This window comes from Drosophila guanche, unplaced genomic scaffold, assembly GCF_900245975.1.
Source record: "Drosophila guanche unplaced genomic scaffold, DGUA_6, whole genome shotgun sequence".
NCBI classification, from domain to species: Eukaryota; Metazoa; Arthropoda; class Insecta; order Diptera; family Drosophilidae; genus Drosophila; species Drosophila guanche.
In genome coordinates, this window is record NW_022995749.1 from 144,778 (window position 1) to 170,294 (window position 25,517).

At 45.2% G+C, this 25,517-nt stretch overlaps 4 protein-coding genes across 10 annotated transcripts; 2 read left to right on the top strand and 2 right to left on the bottom strand.

The window, feature by feature from the left end:
* Nucleotides 1-68: 68 nt before the first annotated feature.
* LOC117585765 (transcription intermediary factor 1-alpha) lies at nucleotides 69-18,576 on the bottom strand. Of its 6 annotated transcripts, none has more exons than XM_034275446.1 (10): nucleotides 17,607-18,576; nucleotides 3,750-5,121; nucleotides 3,245-3,328; nucleotides 2,783-3,177; nucleotides 2,594-2,720; nucleotides 2,244-2,515; nucleotides 2,002-2,176; nucleotides 1,235-1,586; nucleotides 1,046-1,169; nucleotides 69-976 (listed from the first exon to the last, which is right to left on the bottom strand). In XM_034275446.1, the coding sequence occupies exons 1-10, from the start codon at nucleotides 17,820-17,822 to the stop codon at nucleotides 710-712; spliced, it is 3,384 nt and encodes a 1,127-aa protein (XP_034131337.1). In that variant the 5' UTR covers nucleotides 17,823-18,576; the 3' UTR covers nucleotides 69-709. The 6 variants fall into 6 exon arrangements, with proteins under 6 accessions (XP_034131337.1, XP_034131336.1, XP_034131333.1 ...); XM_034275445.1 differs by having other exon boundaries at nucleotides 3,744-5,121; nucleotides 17,607-17,822; XM_034275442.1 differs by having other exon boundaries at nucleotides 1,235-1,610; nucleotides 3,744-5,121; nucleotides 17,607-17,822.
* Nucleotides 18,577-19,022: 446 nt separating this feature from the next.
* Nucleotides 19,023-20,730, top strand: LOC117585090 (tRNA pseudouridine synthase A). 2 transcript variants are annotated; one of them, XM_034274359.1, is made up of 4 exons: nucleotides 19,023-19,167; nucleotides 19,233-19,730; nucleotides 19,790-20,060; nucleotides 20,127-20,730. In XM_034274359.1, the coding sequence occupies exons 2-4, from the start codon at nucleotides 19,301-19,303 to the stop codon at nucleotides 20,647-20,649; spliced, it is 1,224 nt and encodes a 407-aa protein (XP_034130250.1). In that variant the 5' UTR covers nucleotides 19,023-19,167; nucleotides 19,233-19,300; the 3' UTR covers nucleotides 20,650-20,730. The 2 variants fall into 2 exon arrangements, with proteins under 2 accessions (XP_034130250.1, XP_034130249.1); XM_034274358.1 differs by having other exon boundaries at nucleotides 19,037-19,171.
* On the bottom strand, nucleotides 20,669-22,911 carry LOC117585089 (signal recognition particle subunit SRP72). The gene is made up of 3 exons (XM_034274357.1): nucleotides 22,712-22,911; nucleotides 20,921-22,643; nucleotides 20,669-20,854 (listed from the first exon to the last, which is right to left on the bottom strand). The coding sequence occupies exons 1-3, from the start codon at nucleotides 22,821-22,823 to the stop codon at nucleotides 20,725-20,727; spliced, it is 1,965 nt and encodes a 654-aa protein (XP_034130248.1). The 5' UTR covers nucleotides 22,824-22,911; the 3' UTR covers nucleotides 20,669-20,724.
* A 378-nt stretch (nucleotides 22,912-23,289) lies between these two features.
* LOC117585435 (septin-2) lies at nucleotides 23,290-25,293 on the top strand. Its single transcript, XM_034274910.1, has 2 exons — nucleotides 23,290-23,521; nucleotides 23,970-25,293. Exons 1-2 carry the CDS (start codon nucleotides 23,374-23,376, stop codon nucleotides 25,079-25,081), a joined length of 1,260 nt encoding a protein of 419 aa, XP_034130801.1. The 5' UTR covers nucleotides 23,290-23,373; the 3' UTR covers nucleotides 25,082-25,293.
* The last annotated feature ends 224 nt before the right edge of the window (nucleotides 25,294-25,517 follow it).

Below are 25,517 nucleotides of genomic sequence, written 5' to 3' on the forward strand. Positions count from 1 at the left end.
TACACAAGGGTATACATATTTCGATCATCATTTCCTTTTTAAATTAAAATGTTATGTATATTCAACACTTAGATTGTATTTATTTAATGATGTACCTAATCATGTCAATGGAGAGACGGAGTTTACATACATTCAACCATTTCCTTTGAACGTCAAAATAAAATCATATCAAATGACTTGGCGTCGGTTATTTACAGATGCGATTTAACACTAGACATTTATGTGGGAACACCTACATATTTCGGTTTTGTTCGCTAGAGAGCTTAGAAGTGCCAACGTGTATCTCAAGTTTCAGGGTGGAAGCGAACGGCTATACAGTGAAGACTACGGATTGAGTAGAGTACGGTGGTGTTGGGTAAACGAACTGAATAAGTTCATGTTAATCATTCCTTTGAGTTCGATCTGTTAACGATGTTTACCCAACACTAGAGTACGGTGGATATGTAGCTTTGTGACATTTTTAAAGTCCAAAAGCGGCTGCATACGCATGCAGAAGCTGGAGCACATAGTCGGCACTCTCCTGTATGACGGTGCTGCCCAGACCTTGCGATCGCTGCAGCATATCGAAATCCAGCTCCGTCTCCATGTCAAAAGTTGTATTCTGTTGTTGCTGCTGCTGTTGCTGACCTGCCTGTCCTATTCCTAAATGCTGCGCCGTCGGCCCCGGCTGCTGCTCGTCAATGCCCTTTTGACCGGGCAAAAGTTCGTCCTATTCGTGCAGAGTCCTTCGTGGCCGTTTGGCCGGCAAGCAGGCACCATCATTGTCACCCAACGAGGCCGAGCCGCAGCTTTTGCGCCCATTCTCGATGGGTGATGGCGAACCAGCCGCAATGCCCGCCGCCGCTAGCAGAGCGGGCGAACTGGAGGCGCTGCCGCCCTTGCCAGACACCTTGCCCTCGAAATTGGGCAGCCATTTGGCCAGTTGCTCCTCAAAGAAATTCTCCAAGTATTTGGCATTGGTGTACGTTTTCGTGTCCTCCTAGCGGGAAACGCGCGATCATTAGTTGTCATTCGTATAACAGACTGTACAGACGATAACACTCACCTGATAGAACAGATATGTGTTGGAGAATATTAAACGCACATCGGTCACAAAGCCAGCAATATCTTTGTAATGATTGGGGCTGGAGGGATCCAAACGCGTGCGTATCACATCCAGGGACATGGGACTGCAGATTAAGATCACATTCAAATCAGTTAAGTGGGGACAAGCCAAAGCCATCTCAAACTATACCTGGACACAATCTCGTAGTAGGAAGTGTTGGCCGGTGACTCCGGTTCACGGAAGTTGAGACTCTGCTCATACTGACAGTACAGCTCCAGGCAAATGCGCTGCAATATCCTCAGCTCCAGGCTGCTCAGCTCACCCGGATGGGATGTCTTGTCGGTGGTGGTGCCGGTGCCGTCGTTCTTGGTCAGCTCCTTGAGATTAACGCACAGCAGACACTGCCAGCTCTCGCTCTCGTCTGGCAGCGAACTGATGGCGGGTATGTGACAGTTCTGATGGAAAACCTTGGGGCATTTGTCGCAGCACATTAGCTCGCCGCCATCCAGGCAAACGGCGCACCAATCCTCATTGGGGTCATCTTTTTGTTCGTTTTTATTATTAACTGATATTATTAGTTTTTTATATTTTTATAATGTTTAAAGGGGGTTGGAGTGGGAGTGTGTAATGTGTGTGTGGGTGTGTGTGGGTGTTTTTGTTTTGTTTATTGTTTGATTCAATTGTTAGTAATTTATTGTTCGCGTTTCAATCATTCATTTGTTGTTTTATTTTTTGGAAGTAGAAATAAAGAGAGCAAAAGTTATATGAGAATTTGTAGAATTAGAATTTTCATTTTGATCAACCAACAAGCAAGCACTGAAAGAACCCCATAAAAAAACAACACAGCAAATAATCCATATGAAAAGACAAGAACACCCATACACCATGAAAAGTAAATGACTTATTTAATTTAAATACAAAACATTCATAAGTTGGAATTGTTGTGTCTCTCTCACCTTCTTGCGTGTTTGACAGATCCGTGGAGCTGTGCACCTGCGGCGAGGTGGTCTTTGTACGGCCCTCGGGCAACACTTGCACCCCATTAGAGTCCAGCTTGGCAATGGTTGCTATCAGATCGTTGATGGAGTCATCGCGCACCTTGTCAATGGGCTCGGTAAAGTCCTTGGTGTTCTGCAAACACAAACCACACAAAGATCTGTCAGTAAATACATTTTTGTATGTCATAACTGCGACTCACCTCATGAGTGCTGGGACTGGGTGTCTTTGGATTTGTCGAGGTGACATTGGAGAGTATTGAGACGGAGGGGCCAAGCCCTAGGGCGGCAGCATTTAGCTGCGCATTAATCGACGAGCCATTGCCTAGGCCCGGCATACCACCCGGGACACCCAATCCCAAGCTGGGCGGTGTACTGTTCTTGAGCGTGTTGGGCGATTTCAAAGATATTTTAAAATTTTCCGATGTCTGGCGGCCATTGGCAAACGGCAAAAGGGGACCCTGCTGAGAACACACTGAAAGGTAAACGGGAAATTAATGTAAAACTCTGCGGATGCCTGGGCTCTGAGTTCCAGTGCTCGTGGATGACTCACTGCTCGACTGCTGCGCGGATTGCGGTATGTGCCACTTCGCCAGGCTGTGCATGCCGCCGCCTAACTGAGGCGACGTTTGCGGTGGGCCGGTATTAAAGCCAGCCTGGCTCCCATGAAACCCCAACGACTGCAAATAGAAAAGCAAAAAATGTCAGTCTCAGTCCTTGCATGTTACTCTTTCAGACATACATTCTGCATGGGATTTTGCATCATTTGTGGGCGCTGCAGTGCCCCGGGAGACGGTATCTGTCCGCCTCCACCACCTGCCCCGGCCATGGCAGCTACGGCCGCCTGCTGGGCATGGCTCGCCATGCGCTGGTACTGCGACTGAAAGCGTGCTGCATTGCTGCTCATGAAGTTGTTGTCCCTGGGCCCGCCGCCTGGTCCTCCGCCACCGCCCTGTGAGAAACCCTGCTGGCCGCCCATGAAATGCGGTCTCATCTGCGGTCCCCCCATCTGTTGATGGGCTGGCGAGGGACCGCCCTGCGGTCCACCCGGATAGCTGGGCGGACCATTGAAACCCATGTGCCCGGCATTGGGACTCTGGGCTGCCTGATTGTTCAACAGACCTCGCAGGCTGATGTCTGCAAAAGTAAAATTAACGAAATAAGTTTCTCTCTCACTCTCTGAATGTGCATTCGAAACACTTACCCATATTCTGCGGATGTGTGGAGGAGCTTACATGTGGCTGGCCGTGTCGTTGCATGCCCACTGGTGGCATACCTGCAAAGCGTACTGCAAATAAATTGCAAAAATAATAAAATTAGGGTGACTTAGATACAAAAAAAATGGAGGTGATCGTAAGAATAATTTTTATTTTGTATTAAAAGTATATAGAAAAAAAATTGTTCTTATTGTCATCTTCTAATTTATCAAAAATTATTAGTTTTTTAATTTTTGTAATTATTTTAATTTTTTGATTAAAATTTATATATTTTTTAACTATTTTTATAACTTTAAATATATTTTTTTTAACTTCTTATTTATCGAATAATTTTTAGTTTTTAATTTTTTTTAATTATTTTAATTTTTTGATTAAAATGTATATATTTTTAAACCATTTTTATAAATCTGAATTTTTTATTTTTTAAACTTAAAAGCAATAGTTTTGATCTTTGGTAAAAAATAAAAAATTAAAATCATTTCCTACCCTTACCTGGTCCATCGCCCGGAAAGGAACGACTCATTGCAGAGAGATTGTTGAACTGCTGCTGGGCCGCAGCAGTGCTGTACATGGGAGGACCGTTCTGTGGCCCAAAGTTAACGGGTGGCCCGTTGGGCGAAAGGCCAGCTGACATGCCCGGCGGCAGGCCTGGACGCAATGGCGGTGCCATATTCGGGCTGGGCGGCTGTCGCGGCGGTGGTTGGGGCGTGCCATTTGGAGAGGCTGTCGGCGGATACGGCTTGCCATCGACAATGATGATGCCCAGCTGTGAGATGACTTTCTGCAGATCGGACACCTGATTGAGCTGCACTTGGATGCGCACGGGTATCTCTGGATTGGGTATGTCAGCCCGCTGGCACTTGAGCTTCTGCAGATGCCGCACCAGCGACTTTTTACTGGAGAGTATCGCGAAATCGCTGCCCTTGTCGAGGGCATTCTGCATGAACTCGATGCAGTGATCCGTGTTGTCGGAGAGAAGCTGCAGCGTCTCCTTTTTCTCCACGAGCACCTTCAGTTTGCTGTCGCAGACTTCGTTGAGGCGCATGATCAGCTGCTTGCCGCGCGTATTGACCGTGTTGGTGATCTTCACCGCCATGGCGGTGATCTCCTTTATGAGGTCCTTCTTCTTGTCGTGTATCAGCTGCTGACGATCGTCGATCACCTTGGTGGCCGACGAAAGCAGAAAACGCTTGTAGTTAATCTCAGAAACGAGCGTGGAGAGAGCTTGCCGCGACTCTGTGGCAATTTCGTGGGCGAACTTGTACTTGTGATCCCGATGATCGCTCAGCTGGCAGTCGCGGCAGGTGAGCTTGTCACAGGTCTCGCAGAAGAGTGAGAGCTTCTCCTGTGTATGCAGCTGGCACATGTGCAGCTTATCGACGCCGGACGTGCCGGCGAGCTGTTCGTTATTGGCCTCGTCCTTTGGCTTGATTGTGTGGTCCTTGGTGATTTTGAGACGCTGATGGGCCTGCACACAACTGTCGCATATGTACTCCGAGCAGTCCACGCACCACGACGTGGCCGCTGCTCCGTCCGAGCAGCTGCTGCACTGTACAATGGCCGGGGCGCTCTTCTGTCCGAGATCCGAGCCGCTGCCATCGCCGCTCTCGCCAGCGGCACACTGTTCGATCAGGAACTGATTATCCACAATTAACTCGTTCTGTGAGCCAGTATCGCACACCGGACAGTGTATCAGTGGCGGAAGGGAGCGGTCCAGCTCCGAGAACTTTGTGTTCACGCACTGGGAGCAGGCCACATGGAGGCACTCCAGCAGCTTGGGACGGTCATTGGAACCCAGCAGCTGTGCACAGTAGACGCACTTGAACAGCGCGAACTTGGCCGAGGCTGACGAGTTGGACTCCGACTGCAACAAGGAAGAGGAGAAAGCACTGGATTAGCACACCCCTTCGTAATGTTATCTCTTTAGTGGTCTAAAGGCTAAACTCCTCTTTCGATAACCTCTAATCAGGATCATGTCTACCTATAGCGCAATCGGGAACTATAAAATTCCAGATCTTTCAAGGACAGCACTTTCGCTGGGTGGAGTGGTCTTATCTTATCTTTTCTTTTCTAATATTATCTAATCTAGTCGCTTTCCATTTAGATAGGACAGGTATTGTCAGTATATTTATCAGGCTAATAATATTTAATTAAAAACGAGAAGGGACGTGTGAGACGCGTTCTAACGCGTCACAACTTTTATACCCGGCACTCAGTACAACATCTGCACCTTAGCGGTGTTTTGTCAAATTTTACATTTTTTCTTCATCTGTCATCTGCATCAACAACACTACTCACACCAACACGCTCCTTTAGCTCGCCGCCCTTCCCTAGACCCGCACACTTCAGAGTCGTGACAGAGGCAGCGCCCGCACACAAAAAAAAAACACAAATATAAGCTGCGGGACGGGGTGGGTTAAAAGTCGGTAGAGGCATCGGCAGTGGGAGGGCAGAGGCAGGGGCCGAGTGAAGCAGAAGCAGAGTGTGAATGAGAGAATGTAAAAAGAGCAACAAAAGCTGCGGGACAGGGTGGGTTTAGCCACTGGAAATTAATTTCTCCATTGTGGCTATAATAATGATCCGATCGGATCCCAATTTGGTGATCTGATAGATATGGCCATTTCCTACGGAATGGCGTTTTTAGTTTTCTTTTATCTTCAAAACTGTAGATTGATGGAGGTTTGGGTATGATCAAGAATATATATACTTTATGGGGTCGGAAACGCTTCCTTCTGTGCGTTACATACAACCGTTATTCACACAAATACAATATACCCTATTTACTCTTCGAGTACCGGGTATAAAAATCCCAGAACGACCTCTATTAGGTCTCGCGATAAGGGAGTTCCGGCTGTATGACCTTGACTTTATTTAACTAATTTTGAGAAACTTACAGCAGAAGGAAACGGATAAACATAGAAGTGCTGGGGCTTAGTTGCAGCTTTACTGTAGCAAACATTCCAATTTAAGAAATTTTCATCAACCAAGAATACATTAAAATTGGACTAAAAAGTGTATATAAAACGGACTTGGCCTATCTCTGGCTTATCTGCACAAAATCTCAACCTTTATGACCGGAAATTACATTTAGTTAAGTTTGGGGGCGAGGGATCATCTCACAATCTCCGCTTGCCCACAGCATTGCATTGCCCATGCAATTCTGTATACACTCAGAGAAAATGGAATTAACTTTGATATAAACAGAAAATGTGTTAACAAATCGTTTCAATAAGGCTCATCTTTAATCTACACAAACATAAAACACTTAAAAATGAATATAAAGTATTTCATTTGTGGGGAAATCAACTCCCATTTACACTTTCAATCTCTCTCATCAAATCTATTTATAGTATACATTTTATACCAATAGACAATTTTAGATTGAAGTGTAAATATTAATACATATGTCACAGCTTTTTTCTCTGGGTGTAATTAATCGCAGTTGCTCCTTCTCTAGTGAGGGAAATAAATAGTGCTTCAAGCTTGTGTCTGGCATCCGCAGAGAGCTTTGGGGCAGAGAGAGTCTCTGTCTCCTTCACTCTGTGGATGCTGCCTGCTGGTGCCAGCGTCCCCCCATTTCTGCCACCGAGTAGTGACTGTCCCAAAGCGAAGATTGATTAGTTTTATCTCGAGTTGGAACACATAAATCCAATTGATTGATTATGTTTGCTGCTCGATAAAGATTGTTGCATTGGTATGCGAGTGTTTTACATGCAGCCATCGCTGCTGCTGCTGCTGTTGCTGGCCTGGCCCTCTTCCTCTCTCGCTCTCGTCCCTTTTCTCCCTCTTTGTGTCGGTGCATCCAAACGGAAGCGCCACGGACATTGATGAATGCCCCGCGAGAGACGAAAGCTAGGGACAGGCAACAGGACCTGGACACTCGTAGGGAGAACTGAAACTACAACGAACTGGGAGTGGGAAATAGGGGATCCACATCTCTGTAGTTGATCCGGCCGATCCATCTTCCATTTAATGCTTCTGACGTTCAAAAGAAAGTTTCATCTTAGTTTTCTCCAGAGGCCAACTGACCTGTTCCCGTTCCCGCTGCTGCTCTCACTCTTTCTCTATTTCTCTACTTTCGAAATGCCTCATAAATCATACAGCAAACATCCATTTCGTACATACACATGTACTGACTATATAGGGAGCTTGCCATACACATAAGAGCATACATATCTAGCAGACAATGGTGGGACGGAGCCACGGGTGGGTGCTCGGAAGGCTACGTCCCACTTGAAAGCCATTTATCATAATATATTTTACCCTTGCCTCCCTCGGGGGTCGGGTTTCCCCCTCCCCAAAGATTGAATGGCATTTTGCTGATGATGGCCGCCTCCAAACCGGGATCGTGTTCGGTTTCGCCTCGTTTTCAGCTCGGCTTGGCTCGGTTGGCCTCGGCTAGGCTCGGCTTTATGTGGTTCGGCTTTCGATCGTTGAGGTTCGGTTTGATTCGGTTCGAGATTCTCTCTTGCGGACACTTGCCTCTCTTTGGAACTACGGCGGGGCCTTGGCCTGAGGCATGCCATTAAAATTTGTGGCGAAAAACCAGCTGCTACCCCCATGCTTTCAATCACTCTTTCGAAATGGAATGACTCGACGCAACGGAATGGATGGGATGCCGCCATGACATGCCAAGCGATGGAAGCGGGTAGAAAACTCGTTTTCTCGGCCCGCACCTTTACTATACTTGTATTTATTATATGTATCTGTATGTACACTTCAACTTATGTACAACACGGATATACAGGCATTTAATATACATATGTACATGTGTATGTACGGGTATGTGGCACAGTATGTACGGGTATGTGGCACAGTGTGGCACAAACATGTGCTAAGAATTTTAAGCATTCTTTTCTGCAAGTAATTCAAATTAATAGATTTTTCAATCTTTCGAGTCAGTCAAAAGGAAAATGAAGTCGTTCCAGGCCGCAAAAGCTGCAAAAGCTTTTAAATCCCTTAAGCAACAATCAGGTCTCAGATCTCAGCTCTGGGTTTGTTGCGGATGTAATTGCCTTAAATTTCGTTTCAACGGCATTACCATTAAAGCTCTGATCTGCCAGCTAATCTTACAATAATTAGCACTCTTTGGAACATTTTCATTTTTTTATAGAACGTACATTTGTGTTTGCCAGGACCAGGACAGTCCTAGGACCTATTCAATATTCGATTACTTTTTTTAATTCATAACAATTAAACAAAAATAAATAGAAATAAATAAATATTTAAAAGAATGTGAACTTTTTTTTCAATGGGCTTAAGCCAGGTCTCTAATTAGCATTTCATATTTGATTTTCAAATTAAAAAGCTTAATAATGAACTTTGAAAGTCTAAAGTACAGCAACTAGTTTTTTTTATTGAATAATTAATTTCTTTTTCCATACCGCGAAAGAATACAAATTTGATTTTATTTTCTTGTTGGCTTCTCAGAAACGAATGCTATAGTCAAAAGACTAGAAAACAAATTGTTTAAAACTCCTATGTCTCTTGTAAAACAAAAGGAGTTCGAAACTGTATCTATAAATTGAGTTATAACGGGTATCTGTTATTCTCCTATAATTCTATTCCCATTACAATCTCCACATAACGTTAGTTTGGCACGCATGCCACACGTGCAGACGAGTACGGAGGCTCTAAAAAAAAGTTCAACGCAAAAAGAGCTCTAAATCAAATTCAATTAGAAAACTTTGAAAGGATACCTCAGCAGCAGCAGTGCAAAACTTGTCAGGGAGCTGTCGCCTAAAAAGCTTCGGGTAGACAGGAAGCACTAGAAATGGATATTGATGGAATTATGGAACGGCGGGAGACATGACAACGGCTAACTGAGTGCATTTATGATTGATGTAATTTTGATGAAAATAAATTCTGAAACACAAAGTTTTAAGCCCCTATCCACTGCACTCCACTGTCTGTCGCATAATAAAATGCCTTTAAAATGTTTTACCTTAAATACAAATTTTAAAAGTATTTATGGGGAGTTGAGTGTTTTGCGAAAAAGTTTTAGTCTCGTTAGTCTAATAAAAAAACTTTCGTTGCTCAAATTAAATGAAAGAAGTTGTATAACTACGTGTCTAGAAATGTTGCACTCCTCCACACACACACACACACACTGCATATATCTGTCCCCTTTTTCTAGACCGTACTCTCTTTCCACTTTCTCTTTTGGCACTAACAACTTTCAGACACATTTCACATTCGAAATCCATTTTCTGAGGCACCCCCAGACATAATTCCATTAATTTTGTATATTCCAATGATGTGTTCCCCCAAGCCCACAAAAAAACGGGTGCAGCCGTTAAGCCCTCTCAGGGAGCGTTGCACACACATTGCGTCTCCCCCAAAATCATCATTGCGAGCGACAATTAAATACAAGAGTCTATGGAAAATCTCATCTTAGCTTAGGCAGATTGCAGTGTGACTTAAATTTAAAGAGCTCAGCAAATGTTCCCGGCTGCTAACCAGTGCAAGAGAATGACCGAGAAACCAAAAGATTAGTCCTTGATTAGAAACGATTTTAAGTTGAATTTAAACCCGTTTCGACTTCATAATATTCGCAGAATTCTTAACTATGTGAAAGGCAAAAATGTTCAACATTTACATTTGAATATTTTATGCCTTTTCCTAAATACAGACACAGAATCAGTAAATACTGAAATACAGATAACTGGCATTCCCATTTCTCTTTATCTCCTGTTCAGTTTATTACTCTCTTTTGTTTGCGGTGAAATGTTGAAGTTTAATCAGCAGCAAGACCTTTGAGGGGTAGAATCGGCGACCCCCCGATTGGGCTGACTGAAAAAACTTCCCTTCTATGCATTCTCCCGTGATTTTCTCAGCTTACAGTTTCGAAAGCCAATTATTGGTAGTTCCAGACGCCTGATAAAAGGTTTTTCTCGTCCTTAAGTCTTAATTCAATTTCATTTAAATGCAATTTCGGAAAAGTTTGGAGATATTCTGCTTTTCACCTGGAACATTCTGGACTTGCGAGCGAAGGTTGGTGGGGGGTGTGGGGCAGCCAGCAGTTTCCTGCATTCCTGTTGCATTGTTCTGGGGCCCCCTGCCCCGACAAACATATGTGTCTGCCTCTGCTCCATCAAGCACAGAGAACCGCCCGCTGTCCGTTGGCCATAAATCAGTGCAATATGAGGCATGCATCATGTGGCACAGCGTGCCACACATGTCTGTGTGCGTCAGATATCCGTCGGCACAGCAGGTCGGCCATTTCTGCTTCTGAAGCCTGAGCGATGCTGGTGGTCCTGTACAGCCCTGTCCGGTCTCTTTCGGGTTTCTTCGTATTTCAGGATGTAGAATATAGGATGTGTTGGGCCCTGGCAGGGCGCAGGACACAACAGCGTTCGTTTTGTTGATTGTTGCTCCTACATCAATTTGGTTTATTTGGCAAATTCTCAACACAAATGACATAAATCAGATGACAGACAGACACACCCACATGTATGCAAGTGCCCCAGCCCCATGAAGCCTTTGATTCAACAAAAGCTGCAAATTAATTACATTTAGAATTTCTGCCGGGGACAGGATTTCATCATATTGCATCAAGTCCTCCATTCGCCGCCTCCCCACTGACCAGACAGACAGAGACTCAAAATTCAACATCATTCCATTCCACCCACAACACAATAATCGGACGTGACAATGTAATCCAATCCTCCTTCTCTTATTTTTTGAACAGAAAGTGCAAAACTTCAAATGAAAATGTTTCAGAGCAGAGAATATTCAAATGAAAATGTTTGAATTCTTTAAGAATATACTATAAATTATTGAACGATTTAATGATTTTGTGTGTTGAAAATTAATTTTGTACAGTTTCCAGATTGTGCGCCAGGCGTATCATCATCCATTCGGTACGCCCCACGGTTCAGTAAGACTTTTTTTTTTTTTAAATAATCAAATTGGAAACGCTTTCCCAGATATGCATGCTCGCATGAAATATGTTTCGAGAATCTTCAGGGCAATATAAATAATAATACTCGTAGATAAAGAAACGATAGCGGCCATTTTTACGATTATTTTGTTCAGATACGATAGCGATATTATTTATTATTAATGGAATAGGGAAAGTCCACGGATCGAATGCATGAATCATGGAAAATGAGTATTAATCATTCCGCAGAAGTGGCACTTGTGCTGCTCCCCTAACACCTGAAACATCAAAGTCAAAGTTTCCCCCCCTCACGCAACCTCTTAAACATCAGAAACCTCGCATATATATAGAAGATTTATATGCATCCTACAAGGGAGTGCATTTTTTTTGCTCTTGAAATATTTATGAGGCTTGCAATAAACTAAAATTTCAAAGACACAAACGCTCTGCAAAATGGCGAACATAAATTGCATGTATAAAAAAAGAGAGCGGCAGGGAGCGATGGAGCGTTCATAATACATCGTATATTTTATACTCCCCATATAATAAAGGCAGAAAACTTGATTGTACCTGAGACTTACGAATGAAGAGGAGGCAGGAGGTTGCTTTAAGGCTAAGGCTAAAAGTTTTTGCGCGATTTATGCGAGATGCCAAGGGCACAAGGTGCAGCAGCACCTGATAAATATTAATGCTGTAGCATGGGGCATGGAACAAACCCAATTCAACAACATCAATACGAAATAGAATTGTAAATATTCAAGCAAACGCAAGCAAAAAGAGAATTTCAAATCGAGGCAAACGCACTCCAAATCTAAATCGTATCTATTACCAATGGAAACCAGAAACGAAGGGAAGGAAACGAACGCCATTTTGGGCCATTGGCCATTCCGTTTAATCGTGGACACATCCGGCGAGCAAACGTTGCTGCAATTTCCGTTCAAGAGCAGGAGCCAGAGTGCCCTCCAGGCATCATCACCACGTAATGGACGTACCCTAATGACCAGACATTACATTTCATAACGCAAGTTAAGCTAACCAAAATAAAAATATAAATGATGCCATAAAAAGTTAAAAAGTATCCATTTGACTGCGGGATTAATGCAGATGAACGCAAATACCAAAACACACACAGACACACATGATTCCCATTTAAAGTATATAATATATCCACAAAAATTCCGAGTAGCCGAAATACCAAGTAAAACTCAAGTGAAATTTCAAGTGCTTAAGTGTTCTTTTTTGAGTATTCCAAGAACTAATGGATTCCAGCAAGGATAGCATATTTTCTGTTTGAAATAAAAACATTGGTTTAACTTTGAGGTCTCCCAATTAATGGTTCGTTTATGACAGCAGTAGATACACACACAGAGACTCCCACAGAATTGTATATACAACTTCAGTTGTATGTATCCTTTGCTCACCAATTTATGGCAGTCGTAAAGATTTAATTGTATGGAAATCGTAAATGGCACGGAAAGAATCAACAAGGAAAAAAGTTTGCTTTTGCTTTTGCATTTACTTTATGAGAAAATCGATGGAACCCATTAAAAGTAGGTTGCCAAAAATGCTGCAGGAGTAGTACTGGTACTTGCATGCACGTAAATAAAATAGAATATTCACACAGTATATGCCATCATTTGCTATCATTATGGACTCCATAATGGCAAACGAAAAATTACACACGAAGGAGCAGTGCTCCTACTCATGAGGTGATTCATTTGCCACTGCAATAACAACCAACAAGACTTGTGGGGGGGAACTTTTTCAAGTATGTATAACCAATCGTAAAGTTCGAAGGCAGACGTGCTCAACAATGTCACTGTACTACCGGAAATTCAGTTTCTATACAGTCATACTTAAGTTTTAATGATTTTATCTAACTCAGAACTGTAGTCTTCGTCTAATCAGGGTAGCCCGATTGTGTACCACGTATTGCAGTTAATTTTAAATCCTAAACTTATAATCCTTGAGTCGATATCATATGATTAATGTAACTTAGACATAACTTTATTCTTCTTTTAACGAATATTATATCTTTTTCCATACCGCACCGTCTGCTAAATCTCGCTCTCGCTCTCTCTCTCTTTCCACCCACGAATTACCCTCCTGCCAATGCAGACACTGGTCGAGGAAAATAGATAGAGAGAGAAAGACAGAGGCCCACGGCTAAGGGAAATTGTGGCCTTCATTCTAGGTATATGGTGGAGCTTTATATGTATGTGTTTTCCGCTTTGTTGTATCTACAAAATTGAGGAAATTCATGATTATTGTAGGGGCTGTAGTGAGTGTGGCAACATTTTGTAGATACACTTGTTTTAGTGTATCCGGTTTTATGTTCAATCGAGTTCTGCTGCAAACTTTATTAGATCTAGGCGAGAGTTCCCATTAGCGAAAGGCTTTATTATATTTCTGCGCTTATATTTAACGTTTATTTAATCGAATTGTCTGTTCAATAGAGTGGAATGGGTACTATTTAACATACTTTATTAATTGGAAGAAACAAAAGTAATAATCAGAACAGCTGCCTAAATGTTCGATATTAAGGTTCAGATTTGTCGTCTGAATCGAATTTAATTGAATTGTCTGTTCAATTGAGTGGAATGTAGATTATTTAAATACACTTTAATCTTTAGGAGACACGAAAGTAATCCCATAACAGAACAGCTGCTGTTGATCAGCCGAAATGTTCGATTTCAAGGTTCAGGTGACTAAGATCATAAAAGACTCGACCTAATAAGAGCTGTTCGTCATTCAATAGAAAAAAGGTGAAACATTTTGTACATTGAGCTGATGATCTCACACCAAAAAAGAAGAAAAGTTTGTCCTTGAATCAAATGGAAACAATAACCTCTGACGGGTAGTGTGGACTCTTATAGCATCTTTAGGTACAGGTGCAGTAATTATTACATTCCCCTCAAATGGTGTGCGGGGATGGGGAAAATATCTCGCTCGGGGGGGGGGGAAAAATGGAGGGCGGAGACTTGGCACGAAATGAAACGAAACCAGAAAACCGCAAACTAATGAACGGACTGGCACTGGCACTGGAGCTGGAGCTGTGCTCTTTCCCGGGATTTTGGAGCACAGGGCTGCAGACGGCGGTGATGACGACGCTGGTTTGGACGTTTGTGGTTTTGTGGGTCCGACAGGGGCTTACGGTGGCTCCATGGTCTCTGGAGCTTACCAAAGCCGTCGCCGCTGATGCTGCAGCCCCAGACCTAGCCACTGCCACTGCCACTGCTTCTGCCGTTGCCATTGCTGCTGCTGCTGCTGCTGCTGCTGCGGTTTGCGGTTCTTTTTGTGCCTGGTGCAATTGTTCCTGCTCCCGGAGGCCATGACATCAACAGACATAGTCAGACACACAGATACATACAGATGTGCACAAGTATTTTCCAAAATGGCGATTGGCCCCCCCGCCTAGAGATAGATACACACAAACCGGTAAGACTTCAACGCCCGCGGGTGTACGCTGCAACGTGACGTTGCAGTTTCAGAGATGCAGCAATAGGAATAGACATACCACGTACATACCACATATATATATCCAATATATGCACACATACATACATATATGATCCAAGATTGGTATGGGCGTGGGCGTGGGCGTGGGCGTGTATGCACTGCCAAAAGCTGACGCAGCTTAAAAATCAGCTTACCTTACTTCTCTCACACACTGGGATTCAACGTCAGAGTCTGTCTGCCGCTTTTCAGGACTTTTGCGGCTTATGGTGAAACTCTGGCAGAGATGTGGATCTCCTCTCCCCTCCAGACTCGTTCCATTCCGTAGGCTTATAAGCCTTTACTCCGTACTCCCACATGGCAAACGGTTCAATTTAAAGTTACGTCAATACCTCTGTCCCTCTCTCTACTTGTTCTTGCTGTTTCGCTCTGTGTAGCCCGATTGCACAATTTTTGTTGTATTGTGTGTTATAATCCTCTTTTTGTGATCGGATTATGTCCTGTGTAGCACCTAATCCCCCGGCAGAGGGACAGGAGTGAGAGTGAGAGAGCAACGGACCGACACAAATACGATATGATACGTCTGTCTCCCTTCCATTTTCATACTGATCCCCCTCCAGAGTCGCAGAGTCAACTTTAATTACGCACTAGACGTCGATGGATGGATTAGAGTAGCCCAACGCCCCCCTAGGCCCTCCCTGGAAAAGCAATTAAATTGTGTATCCCTCAGAGGAACGCTGACCTAAGGAGTGCGGCGTCCGACAGCTGGCGGAGTCAGGTAGCACCCGCTGCCCGCGTATGGAAAGTGAAAAGAAGCATTTTCCAAAAGATCCCTTCAAGCAAGATTGCAGGGGCAATCAAGCTAATTAGAAATTTAATTCTTTTGAATTATTTTTCGTTGGTGTTGTGCTGCTATTCCGGTGGACTTCAGGTTCACTTCGTCGGCGGTCGTCGGCCGTCGTCGTCTGTCTGGCCATTCAACACTTTGCTTTGCTTGCATATTCTCATCAAATTAGAGTTAATTGTACATCATTAAAAGCAAATTCTAGGAATTCATTTTGCGTTTCGTCGGAACAGCCACAACAACAACAAAAACACCCATCGAAAAGTGTTTGTTGGAAACAAAATGGCCGTCGCTCTTCAGTTTCTTTAATATACTCGTATCCATTTATTATGGTGTCAAACAATTTAATTGCCACCTGTCGCATGCATGTTTCCTTATACCTAATTTATGCATACATATTGTATGTGGCCTTGTCGAGGGATGTTAAAATGCGTTTAACTGAAATGATCTGCCACGACATATGGGATTATTGGCCGCAGTCTGTTTTTCCCTTCTTTGACAGCTGTCACCTTTAATGACTTTGAAACGCCATCTTGGAAATGGGTAGAGAATAAAATGCTGAAAGCCCAAGAATTCCCCAACATAGGCCGCGGTTTTCCACCCCTGAATTTATGTTTAGCTGTATTAATTTCGTAACTGTATATGGAAAGCCATTTTGCAAGGGTCAGCCATTTAATTTTCGACACCTTTCTAAAGTGATTTATGTATGTACTTAAACTTAATTTAAATGCATTTCGAACCACTCAGTTTTATCCTCTCATTATCCGAAATATGGTCATTAAGTGATATGCAGAGCAATGCAAAAGGGGCTGGATAGATACTGTAGACTATGGCCCCAAACACTTGTCGAGGGAGATCTTTGCGCGGGGGGCTCTGCTCAAGACCACAGTAAACACAATCGTATGCATGATTGACAGACGGACTGAATGAGTGCATGTCATTTCCAGTGCCTTGCTGACTATACATCAGTGTCTGCCTTTCTCTGTGTGTGTGTAGGTCCGTGCCTACTCCAAAAACAACACTCGAGGCAAACATTTATTTGCACGAGCTACAGGAACAAAAAAAAAACGAAGAGGGAAGGTGGCACTCGGAACATGTCTGTCGGAATCTGAATATTTAGAAGAGCCTCACGTTCGGTGGAGCGGCGCTCAAGCGCGACGTCCAGAGAGAGCAAACAACAACAATAGCACACAAACACACACATACACTGCGAGTACACACCTTCTTATACAGGTTAAAACGAAGCAGCTGCAGCTGATCTTGATGGAGAGGGAGACAGATGAGAAATACAGTGTTGCCCATTTTGACTTTTTCCCTCCAACGGGATCTCTAGCCGTATTTTAGCTGTTGCGCAAATGGAAATTATGGTATTTTCAGAATATGTTCCCGCTTTTCATACATTTTCAGTCAGATTTTATAAAAATATTCTTGATCCGCTATTGATGCTTAATTGTTGTTTATATTTTCTAAATTGCTCTTTTTTAGTGATCAACTGAAAAATGCGTCAATAACAATGGGATCTGTTGACGAACAGCTTGCCAAATAAATGACTTCACATTCCCAATGGGATTCCTATCCCTTAATGCTAGAAATCGTTCAGAGCAGAGCTCTTCCCTCTCATTTATTGCTACATTCGTTTACTCTTAGCTTTTTTATGTCTTTTACCGCTAAAATAACAATTTTGTTTATTCCTAAAAAACAACAGCACTGGAATGAGGAGGGAGAGACAGGCATAAAAGCTCTTCAGCAAAGAGCACTTTACGCATCACTGTGTGTGTGAGTGGGAGCGAGTGAGGTTGAACTGCAAGTGTATGTATGGATGAATTGTCGCCCCGCTCTGGAAACTGGAAACCAGAAACCGGGCAACGTGAAGCGGCACGAGACTCGCACACGAAAGTGAAACACATTCGACATTTGTTTGTTTGAATTGGCATGGGAAAAAGATAACAAAATGTTATTTTGCACGAGACGAGAAAAAACGATTGATAAACAACCCCCGGCACATCAACCGAATCAGCCAGAAATCAAACCGTTTACCCAACCACAATACATACACAGAGGGGATAATACTATGTATGCCAGACCGGCTCTTATCACGGCTAAGCACGTGCGATTTCTTCCAGGTTGTAATTAACCTCAATATGATAATTGCAAGCAACTCTCTTACCCGTTTTTCGGCGCTGTCACATGGATTGCCCACAGAAGATGCACTCGACGAGGATGTGGATGTGGTGGCTGCGGCGCCGCTGCTGGCCGTTCCCGCGCTCTGCATATTCATTTGCGGCATGCCATCCGATGGCCCCGTGTCCAACAGCTCCTGTTTGATGCCGGCGATGAGCGGCAGAAAGTCGTTCTTCAGATGATGATCCAAGTCCAAATCCATTTTTGGAGAGGTATGATTCTTCCGTTATGGTATCCGCGTGGGTGTGGTTGGTAGATGTGGGCGGCCGTAGAGGCTAATTATAGCTCACTTGCTTATAGACAGGGTCTCTCACCAGCAGCAGCTGCCCTTGTGGAACATTTTTTGCGCTGCAGGATTACAAATTGGTTTTTATCTTGAGAATTTCCTTAATCCATTCCGATGCATACACACGCACACTAAAATTACACACAAATACACGAGCGCGCGACCTACGAAAGTAACGGAACGGGCTGAAGGGAGCGCGGGCGGGCGGTAATTGAGGTAGCGCAGCCACAAAACAACGCCAACTTACGTTTTCCACAGAATTAGTTTCGCTTTCGCTTAGAATTTATTATTGTTGTGCCTGTTTCACAGTGGCTAGAGTCATCTTAGTTGGCTTTTAGTTTGAATGAAATTTAATTTCACCTTCGAATTCGATTTGACGCTTGCTTGCAAAAAAATTTTCTCTGCGTTTCGCAGCAATCTTCTCACGGAGCGACAACTACAACACAACTTTCATTTTATACGTCCACTTAACTTCTCAATTTCTCGTCGTGCTCGCACACATTGCAAACCATCGGCATTTTGTTTGTGTTTGCTTCGCGGGGGATGCAATTGTTTATTTGCTAGATTGGTGGTTTTATTACCATAAATTGATATGAAAACACACGGGTCTCACGGCGTTTGCTCTTCTGTACAATTTTCAGCCATTTTGGATTCAATTAATTCATGGCGTTTGCTCTCCTTGGCAGTGTGACCGGGGGGAATTATCGAAAAAGTATACATCATAACCCTCAAAAATATACCAAAAAATATACCTTATAATTTTAAATAATACCGTAAATATACCAAATTGTTAAATGCTCGATTTTGATGTTCCATTTAATATTAACAGCTAGTTGGAACCATCTGCGCTAAAATTCGATTTATATTCGATTTATGAATCAATTCACCGCATGGCTAGCAAGTTTTTATGCAATACAAGTGCACAGTTTACGAAATAATGTTCAAGTTCGGCAATGTCGGCGTTGCCGTGTCGCTGATATTCACGCATGTTAAACATTGGTCACACTGCTAAATATTTAAAAATATAAATTAAAATATGATTTAAGCGATAATTGTGCGGGAAAACAATTTGTATATAACTATTTAATATGTGCACCTTAGCTTAATATTATAAATAATAAAAGCAATTTTGCTTACATCAGCTGTTCTCACAAAACTAAGAAGAAGAACCACACACGTGCGGTTGTTTTTTTTTTTGTGGTCACTGCAGAGTTAGCTTAATTTAATGTTATTTAAGCATATACTGAGCAGCTACACGAAGGCAGGTTAATTACTATAAAATACTGAACAAAGCAAGACCTTAATCAAAGCCTCATCCACTTGCAGTTCGCCTGAAAACACTGTTGCTGAACGAAAGCAAATATTGCCATCGCTACAAATCGTTTGCTGCCGCCATGTCAGAGGCACTGGACAAGCTGGAGCTGGATAATGCGGCCAAAAAGGCTGCCAAAGCTGTCGAGGATGAGGCTGTGAAGGATACGAACCGCATCAAAAGGAATTTAAAGCGCAAAAAGTGGGTGGACTGGAAGACGCAAGACGATGAAGAGGCGGCAAACGGCACCAAACGCGCCCCCTTCGATCCCGCCGATCGGATCAAGCGCAAGAAGAGCGCCATTCTCTTAAGCTATTGCGGCGCCAACTACTATGGTATGCAGCGCAATCCCGGCATGCAGACCATCGAGGAGGAGCTGTTCAAGGCCATGCTGAAGCACAAATGGATAACTGAGGACAGCTACGATCAGGCGCAGATTGCCTGCTTTCAGCGTGCCGCCCGCACCGACAAAGGTGTGTCGGCTGCCCGTCAGATATGCTCTGTCAAGCTGCGTAAGTGAAGGAACGACATTCAACCTTCTATCCAAATACTAATTTGGTTTTTTTTTCAGCCGAGGAGCTGGACTTGGAGGCCTTCAATGCCGATCTGCCCGAGCAGATTCGTTTGTTTGGCGTGGAACGTGTCACCAAGGGCTTCAATGCCAAGGACCAGTGCAATGCTCGAACCTATACGTACACATTGCCCACCGTGGCCTTTGCCCCTTGCGAGGCGGAAAGCGAACAGGAAACGTTTCGTATCGGCACAGAGCTGCTCGAAAAGGTTAAGGAGACGCTGAAGCTCTACGAAGGCACGAAAAACTTTCACAATTTCACCAGCAAAAAGTTAGGCCAAAGCGTAAATCTTTTTCCATTATCCAAACGAAATATTTACTTATATTTTTACCATAGAAACTTTTTGGATCCCTCGGCCAAGCGCTTCATTATGTCCTTCACAAGCAGCGAGCCCTTTCAAAGTCCACATGGCGTGGAGTTTGTCACGCTAAAGGTCAAAGGCCAGAGCTTCATGTTGCATCAAATCAGAAAAATGGTTGGCCTGGCCATTGCCATTGTGCGGGGCAACACGACGGCCATCACGCTGGAGAGGGCACTGACCGAGGAGCGTCTGGATCTGCCCATGGCTCCAGGCCTCGGCCTGGTCCTGGACACTGTCCACTACGAGCGCTACAACGAACGCTATGGCAAGGATGGCATACACAACCCGCTGACGTGGGAGGCGCAGGAGACGCAGGTACAGGACTTCGTTGAGCGTCAGATCTTCAGTCAAATTTACAAAACAGAAGCCGAGCAGCGCAACATGCTGGACTGGATAGGCACACTGCACTACCATTCGTACGACACGCGCAAGGATGAGCCACCGCCAGCTCCGGTGGGTGGAAAGTCTAGCAAGGCAGACGACGACAATGATGAATAATCAACCATCAGCCTTGGGATTATGTTGAACAGTTTTGTTTAATAATTGTTTGAATTAAAATGCATTTTGTAGGCTTTAGAAGCGGCCGCCCTTCTTCTTCTTGTGTCCGCCCTTGCGATGCTGTTGCCTTGGCCCGGGTGTAGTCTCCTGAAACACGGGTGTCACGGGCGAATTCTTAGTTATATTCACGCGGTTCGACATGTCACTGAAAGAATATGATATAAAGATTAAAAAACAATCGTTGGAAACTCTCCGCAAGCTCGGCACTCACTATTGATCGGCTGCTCCAGAGGCCATGCCCTGGGAGCCCTTGATAATATCCTTGCCACGGGCACCGCCACGCTTCTTCCGGAAGCCAGTACGCTCATACTTTGGCAGCCATCTCTCTGAGTCTGGTGCCACCTCGGCATTGTAGTTCTTCGGCAGCTTGCCCTTGCGCTTCCGATTGTGGCTCTTCTTCTTGTCCCCGGGAGTGGTGGGCGATGGTTCGATCTTGGAATTGGCCGACTTCTTGGCCGCCTTGGCGGACATTACCCAATTGGCAGCCTCCAAGGCATCGATTTCGGATGCCGTGGTCAATGTTTCCAGCGTTGGCAACTTCCGACTGATCTCGAGCGCCCGCTTGGGATTGAACTGCGCGTAGGCAATGACCAACTGGGCCAGCACCTTCATGTCATTGGGATTGAGCTTCAGCAGCTCCTCCAGCGAGCTGGCCGCCGTCTCGGAAGCACCGCCACGCAAATGGAACTCGGCTGCCTGACGCCACATGTCCGACAGATCCCCGCTGCTGACATTGTTCTTCTTATACCAGTCCACAGCGGACTTGAGCAGGGCCGAGGCGGCGGGCTTGTTTTCCGTGCCCAGATAGAGGGAGACCAAGGCCGAGACAATGCCAGGCTTGTACTTGGCCTCGCCGAGCGACAGCAGCGTCTCGATGGCATCCCGCCGACTGCCCTGCAGAAGCTGCAGCTGAATGATAGCAAAGTTGCTGACAAACTGATGCGATTGATGGGCGGCGGCAAACTTCTGCAGCTGCTCGATGGCCTCCTTGTGCTTCTTGTCCTTGCCCAGCTGGCTGCAGCGTATCAGCAGCGCTTCGAACTCCACATGCGGATAGGTTTGGGCCAGCTTCTGGCTGAGCTGATGCACCTGATCGGTGGCATTAGTGTACAGCGCCAGCAGGCAGTTGTTCAGGGCAATAACCTGCTTCTGGCGTGACGTGAGCTTCGGCTCGCATGCGTCGGCCATGGCGGCGCGTATTTTCTTCTTCGAATCGAACACATTCTGATCCTTGTTGATCACAACTGAATTGTTGCTGGCCACCGCCACCAGGGCCGCGTCCTTGGGCTTGTGGCGCAGACACTCTGCGTAGATGGTGCTCGCCTCCTTGATCTTGCCCTGCAGCTGCAGGCAGTAGGCCAGCTGGACGCGTATAACGTCCACCTCCTCGAGGATCTCCTCCTCCGAGGCGCCTTCCTCCTCGAGGAACTCGCGGCACAGCTTCTCGCTGGTGCGCAGCTTGCGTTCGGCATCCGTAAACTTCTGGCGATTGGACTGGATGCAGGCGCTGTTGAAGTACTGCTCGTACGTGTCCTCCGGCACTTCGGGTATGTCCTTGTTCTTGTCCAAGGCCAAGTTGGCTGCCACGGCACTGAGATTAGTGCGGCGCTCGTCCTCGTACTCATCGCTGGTGTTCTTGATGATGTCCTTGTAGGAGTCCAGGCACTCATCGTAGCGCTCCAGACGATACAGAATCTGCGTGCGCAGCTCCTTGAGGTTAGGCGGCAGAGGCTGAGCGCCAGCCGCATCGTCAATGGTCTTCAGAGCCTGCGCCTGCTTGTTTAGGCGGTACTCGCAGTAGGACTTCTCGAACACCAGCGACGACAGGCGATTCTTCTCAATGAACTTGTACGCCTCCTCGAACTTCGAGAGCTGCAGCAGGCAGACCACCTTGCAGTGGAGCGCCGTGGAGTCATCCGGTGCCACACCCAGGACTTGAGGGAGAGAAAGAAATGGGACAATTGGAGCGAACACGTTGAAAACAGACGGCAAGAAAACTCACTGCGATTCACTGCTTTGACGGCCTTGTCGAACTCGCGATTGTTGCCAAACTTGTGCACATCGGCGTAGGCTGCTTTTATGAGCGCCTCCTTTGGATTAGCGTCCTTCGACATGTTATCTTCGGGCCTTATTCAGTTGTACAAATTTTAACCTGCGGACTGTGAACTTTCGCTTTGCGTGCCCCGTTTGACAGAAGACACATCAGCAGACGGCGCTGCCAACTCTTTAGCAGTTCGCTTCAGTGCTGTTAGATCTGGCTTTTTCTGAACGGAACAATTTGTGATTTGCGAGAAGCAGGAACTCTTGATTTGTTAGATATGATTTTGCGTTTTTCCAGCTAATGATAATGATGTCACCTATTGATTAAAAAGTATGAAAAAACGGCATATTTAACATTATTTTTTGAAAAAGTCACACGAATGCGAATCTGAAATTAGTCCCAGATCTATCCTGCAGAATATCATATCACTTTTTTTTACTTTTTCTGAAAATTCAAGTTAGAAATAGTTATTGTTCTGATAATAAGTTGGCAGCACTGGTTCGCTTGCATCTCTATTGCCCGTGAGCCGGCATCTCTATCATTTTGATTTTGTACTTGCTGCCGACGCCTTTTGCACGATATATTTGGTCTTTCGGTCTTTTCTGTGTTGAAGTTATTGCAAAATGTCTGCTGAAGTGGATTTCGTCAATAAAAAGGAGATGCACCTTCGCACTCTGAAGCAGTCGGGCCATGTGGGATTCGATAGCCTGCCTGATCAATTGGTCAACAAGAGCGTTCAAAACGGATTCGTTTTCAACGTCATGTGTATAGGTGTGTATATACGAATGCAGTGCACAGTGTATGTGTGTGTATGCTGCGGCGGCACAGTGAATCAACGAAGTCAAGACGGACTTGTGTACACACGCACGTATGTATGTATGCAAGTATGGGTGTTTGTGTGTGTGCATGTTTGAAGTGGAGCTGGGAGTGCATTGGACAGAAAGAGGGATCCCAAATATTGTATGAAGTGACTCACGTACATGCATACATACTCGTACATGGGTACATAATGAATTGGAATTGGCGCAGACGGACGCCTACAAATGATTAACATGCAGAGGGCCCTACCGTCAATCGATTTTCAATGCTGCTTTCTACAGATTTCACCCTGACACCAATGCATACCCGACAGTGTAGTGCCCAGGCAGTGTAGGCTCACTTATGGCACGATTTTGATACACATTCTACCCCCTTTTCCCTTTCCATTTCATCAATGCAGGCGAGACTGGTCTGGGCAAATCCACACTGATGGACACGCTTTTCAACACGAGCTTTGAGTCGACGCCAAGCCCCCACACCCTGCCCAGCGTCAAGTTGAAGGCGCACACGTACGAGCTGCAGGAGAGCAATGTGCGCCTCAAGCTGACCATTTGCGACACCGTGGGCTATGGCGATCAGATCAACAAGGATGATTCGTTCAAGGCGGTGGTCGACTACATTGACGCCCAGTTCGAGAACTATCTGCAGGAGGAGCTGAAAATCAAACGTTCGCTGGTCACATGCCACGACAGTCGCATCCATATATGCCTGTACTTCATCTGTCCCACGGGGCATGGCCTCAAGTCGCTGGATTTGGTGTGCATGAAGAAGCTCGACAGCAAGGTGAACATTATACCGGTGATTGCCAAGGCCGACACCATTTCGAAGGTGGAACTGCAGCGCTTCAAGGCGAAGATCATCCAGGAGCTGAACACCAATGGGGTGCACATCTACCAGTTTCCCACCGATGACGAGACGGTGGCAGAGACCAACACCAGCATGAACTCGCACATTCCATTTGCCGTCGTGGGCAGCACAGAGTTCATAAAGGTTGGCAACAAGTTGATACGTGCCCGCCAGTATCCCTGGGGCACGGTGCAGGTGGAGAACGAGACCCATTGCGATTTTGTCAAGCTGCGGGAGATGCTCATTCGCACGAACATGGAGGATATGCGGGAGAAGACCCACACGCGGCACTACGAGCTGTACAGGCAGAAGCGTCTGGAGCAGATGGGCTTCAGCGATGTGGACAGCGAGAACAAGCCGATATCGTTCCAGCAGACATTCGAGGCCAAGCGCTCGAACCATCTGGCCGAGCTGCAGTCCAAAGAAGAGGAGGTGCGCCAGATGTTTGTGCAGCGGGTCAAGGAGAAGGAGGCGGAGCTGAAGGAGAGCGAGAAGGACTTACATGCCAAGTTCGAGAAGTTGAAGCGCGATCATGCCGAGGAGAAGCGAAAGCTGGAGGAGTCGCGTAAGGCCCTAGAGGAGGACTATCTTGATTTTCAGCGGCGCAAGCAGCAGCTGGCCACGGCCCACCACACGCTCACGTTGGGCAAAAGCAAGAAGAAGTAAGCGGGCGGACGTATCGTCCGTCGCCTGCTCGTCTAAGCAATTTATTGAGTATTCTGTGCGGTCTGCTTATCCCAAAGTAATTATTGCTTTTTCATCTCGTTGTATTTCATTTGTACTATTAAGTTTACTTCAAATATTAACATACACACACACACACACCTACACGTATGTACGCAGGCATATATGATTATATTTACAACTAACGAATAAAACGAAAATTAGTATTTTAAACATAACTAAAACATAAATCCGATCGTTATTTTCAATTCATCAAATCAGTGCTGCCATCTTGGTAAAAATTCCTTTCCAAAGTAGCAACCCTGCGTGTGGAGAGTCGCCAGACTGCTATTTGCCATTCAATTCACACTAGAGGTGGGACTGGGCCGTGCTTTCTTCGTGCCACGAAAGCCAAGTCGTGTTCGTTTTGAAAAATTTT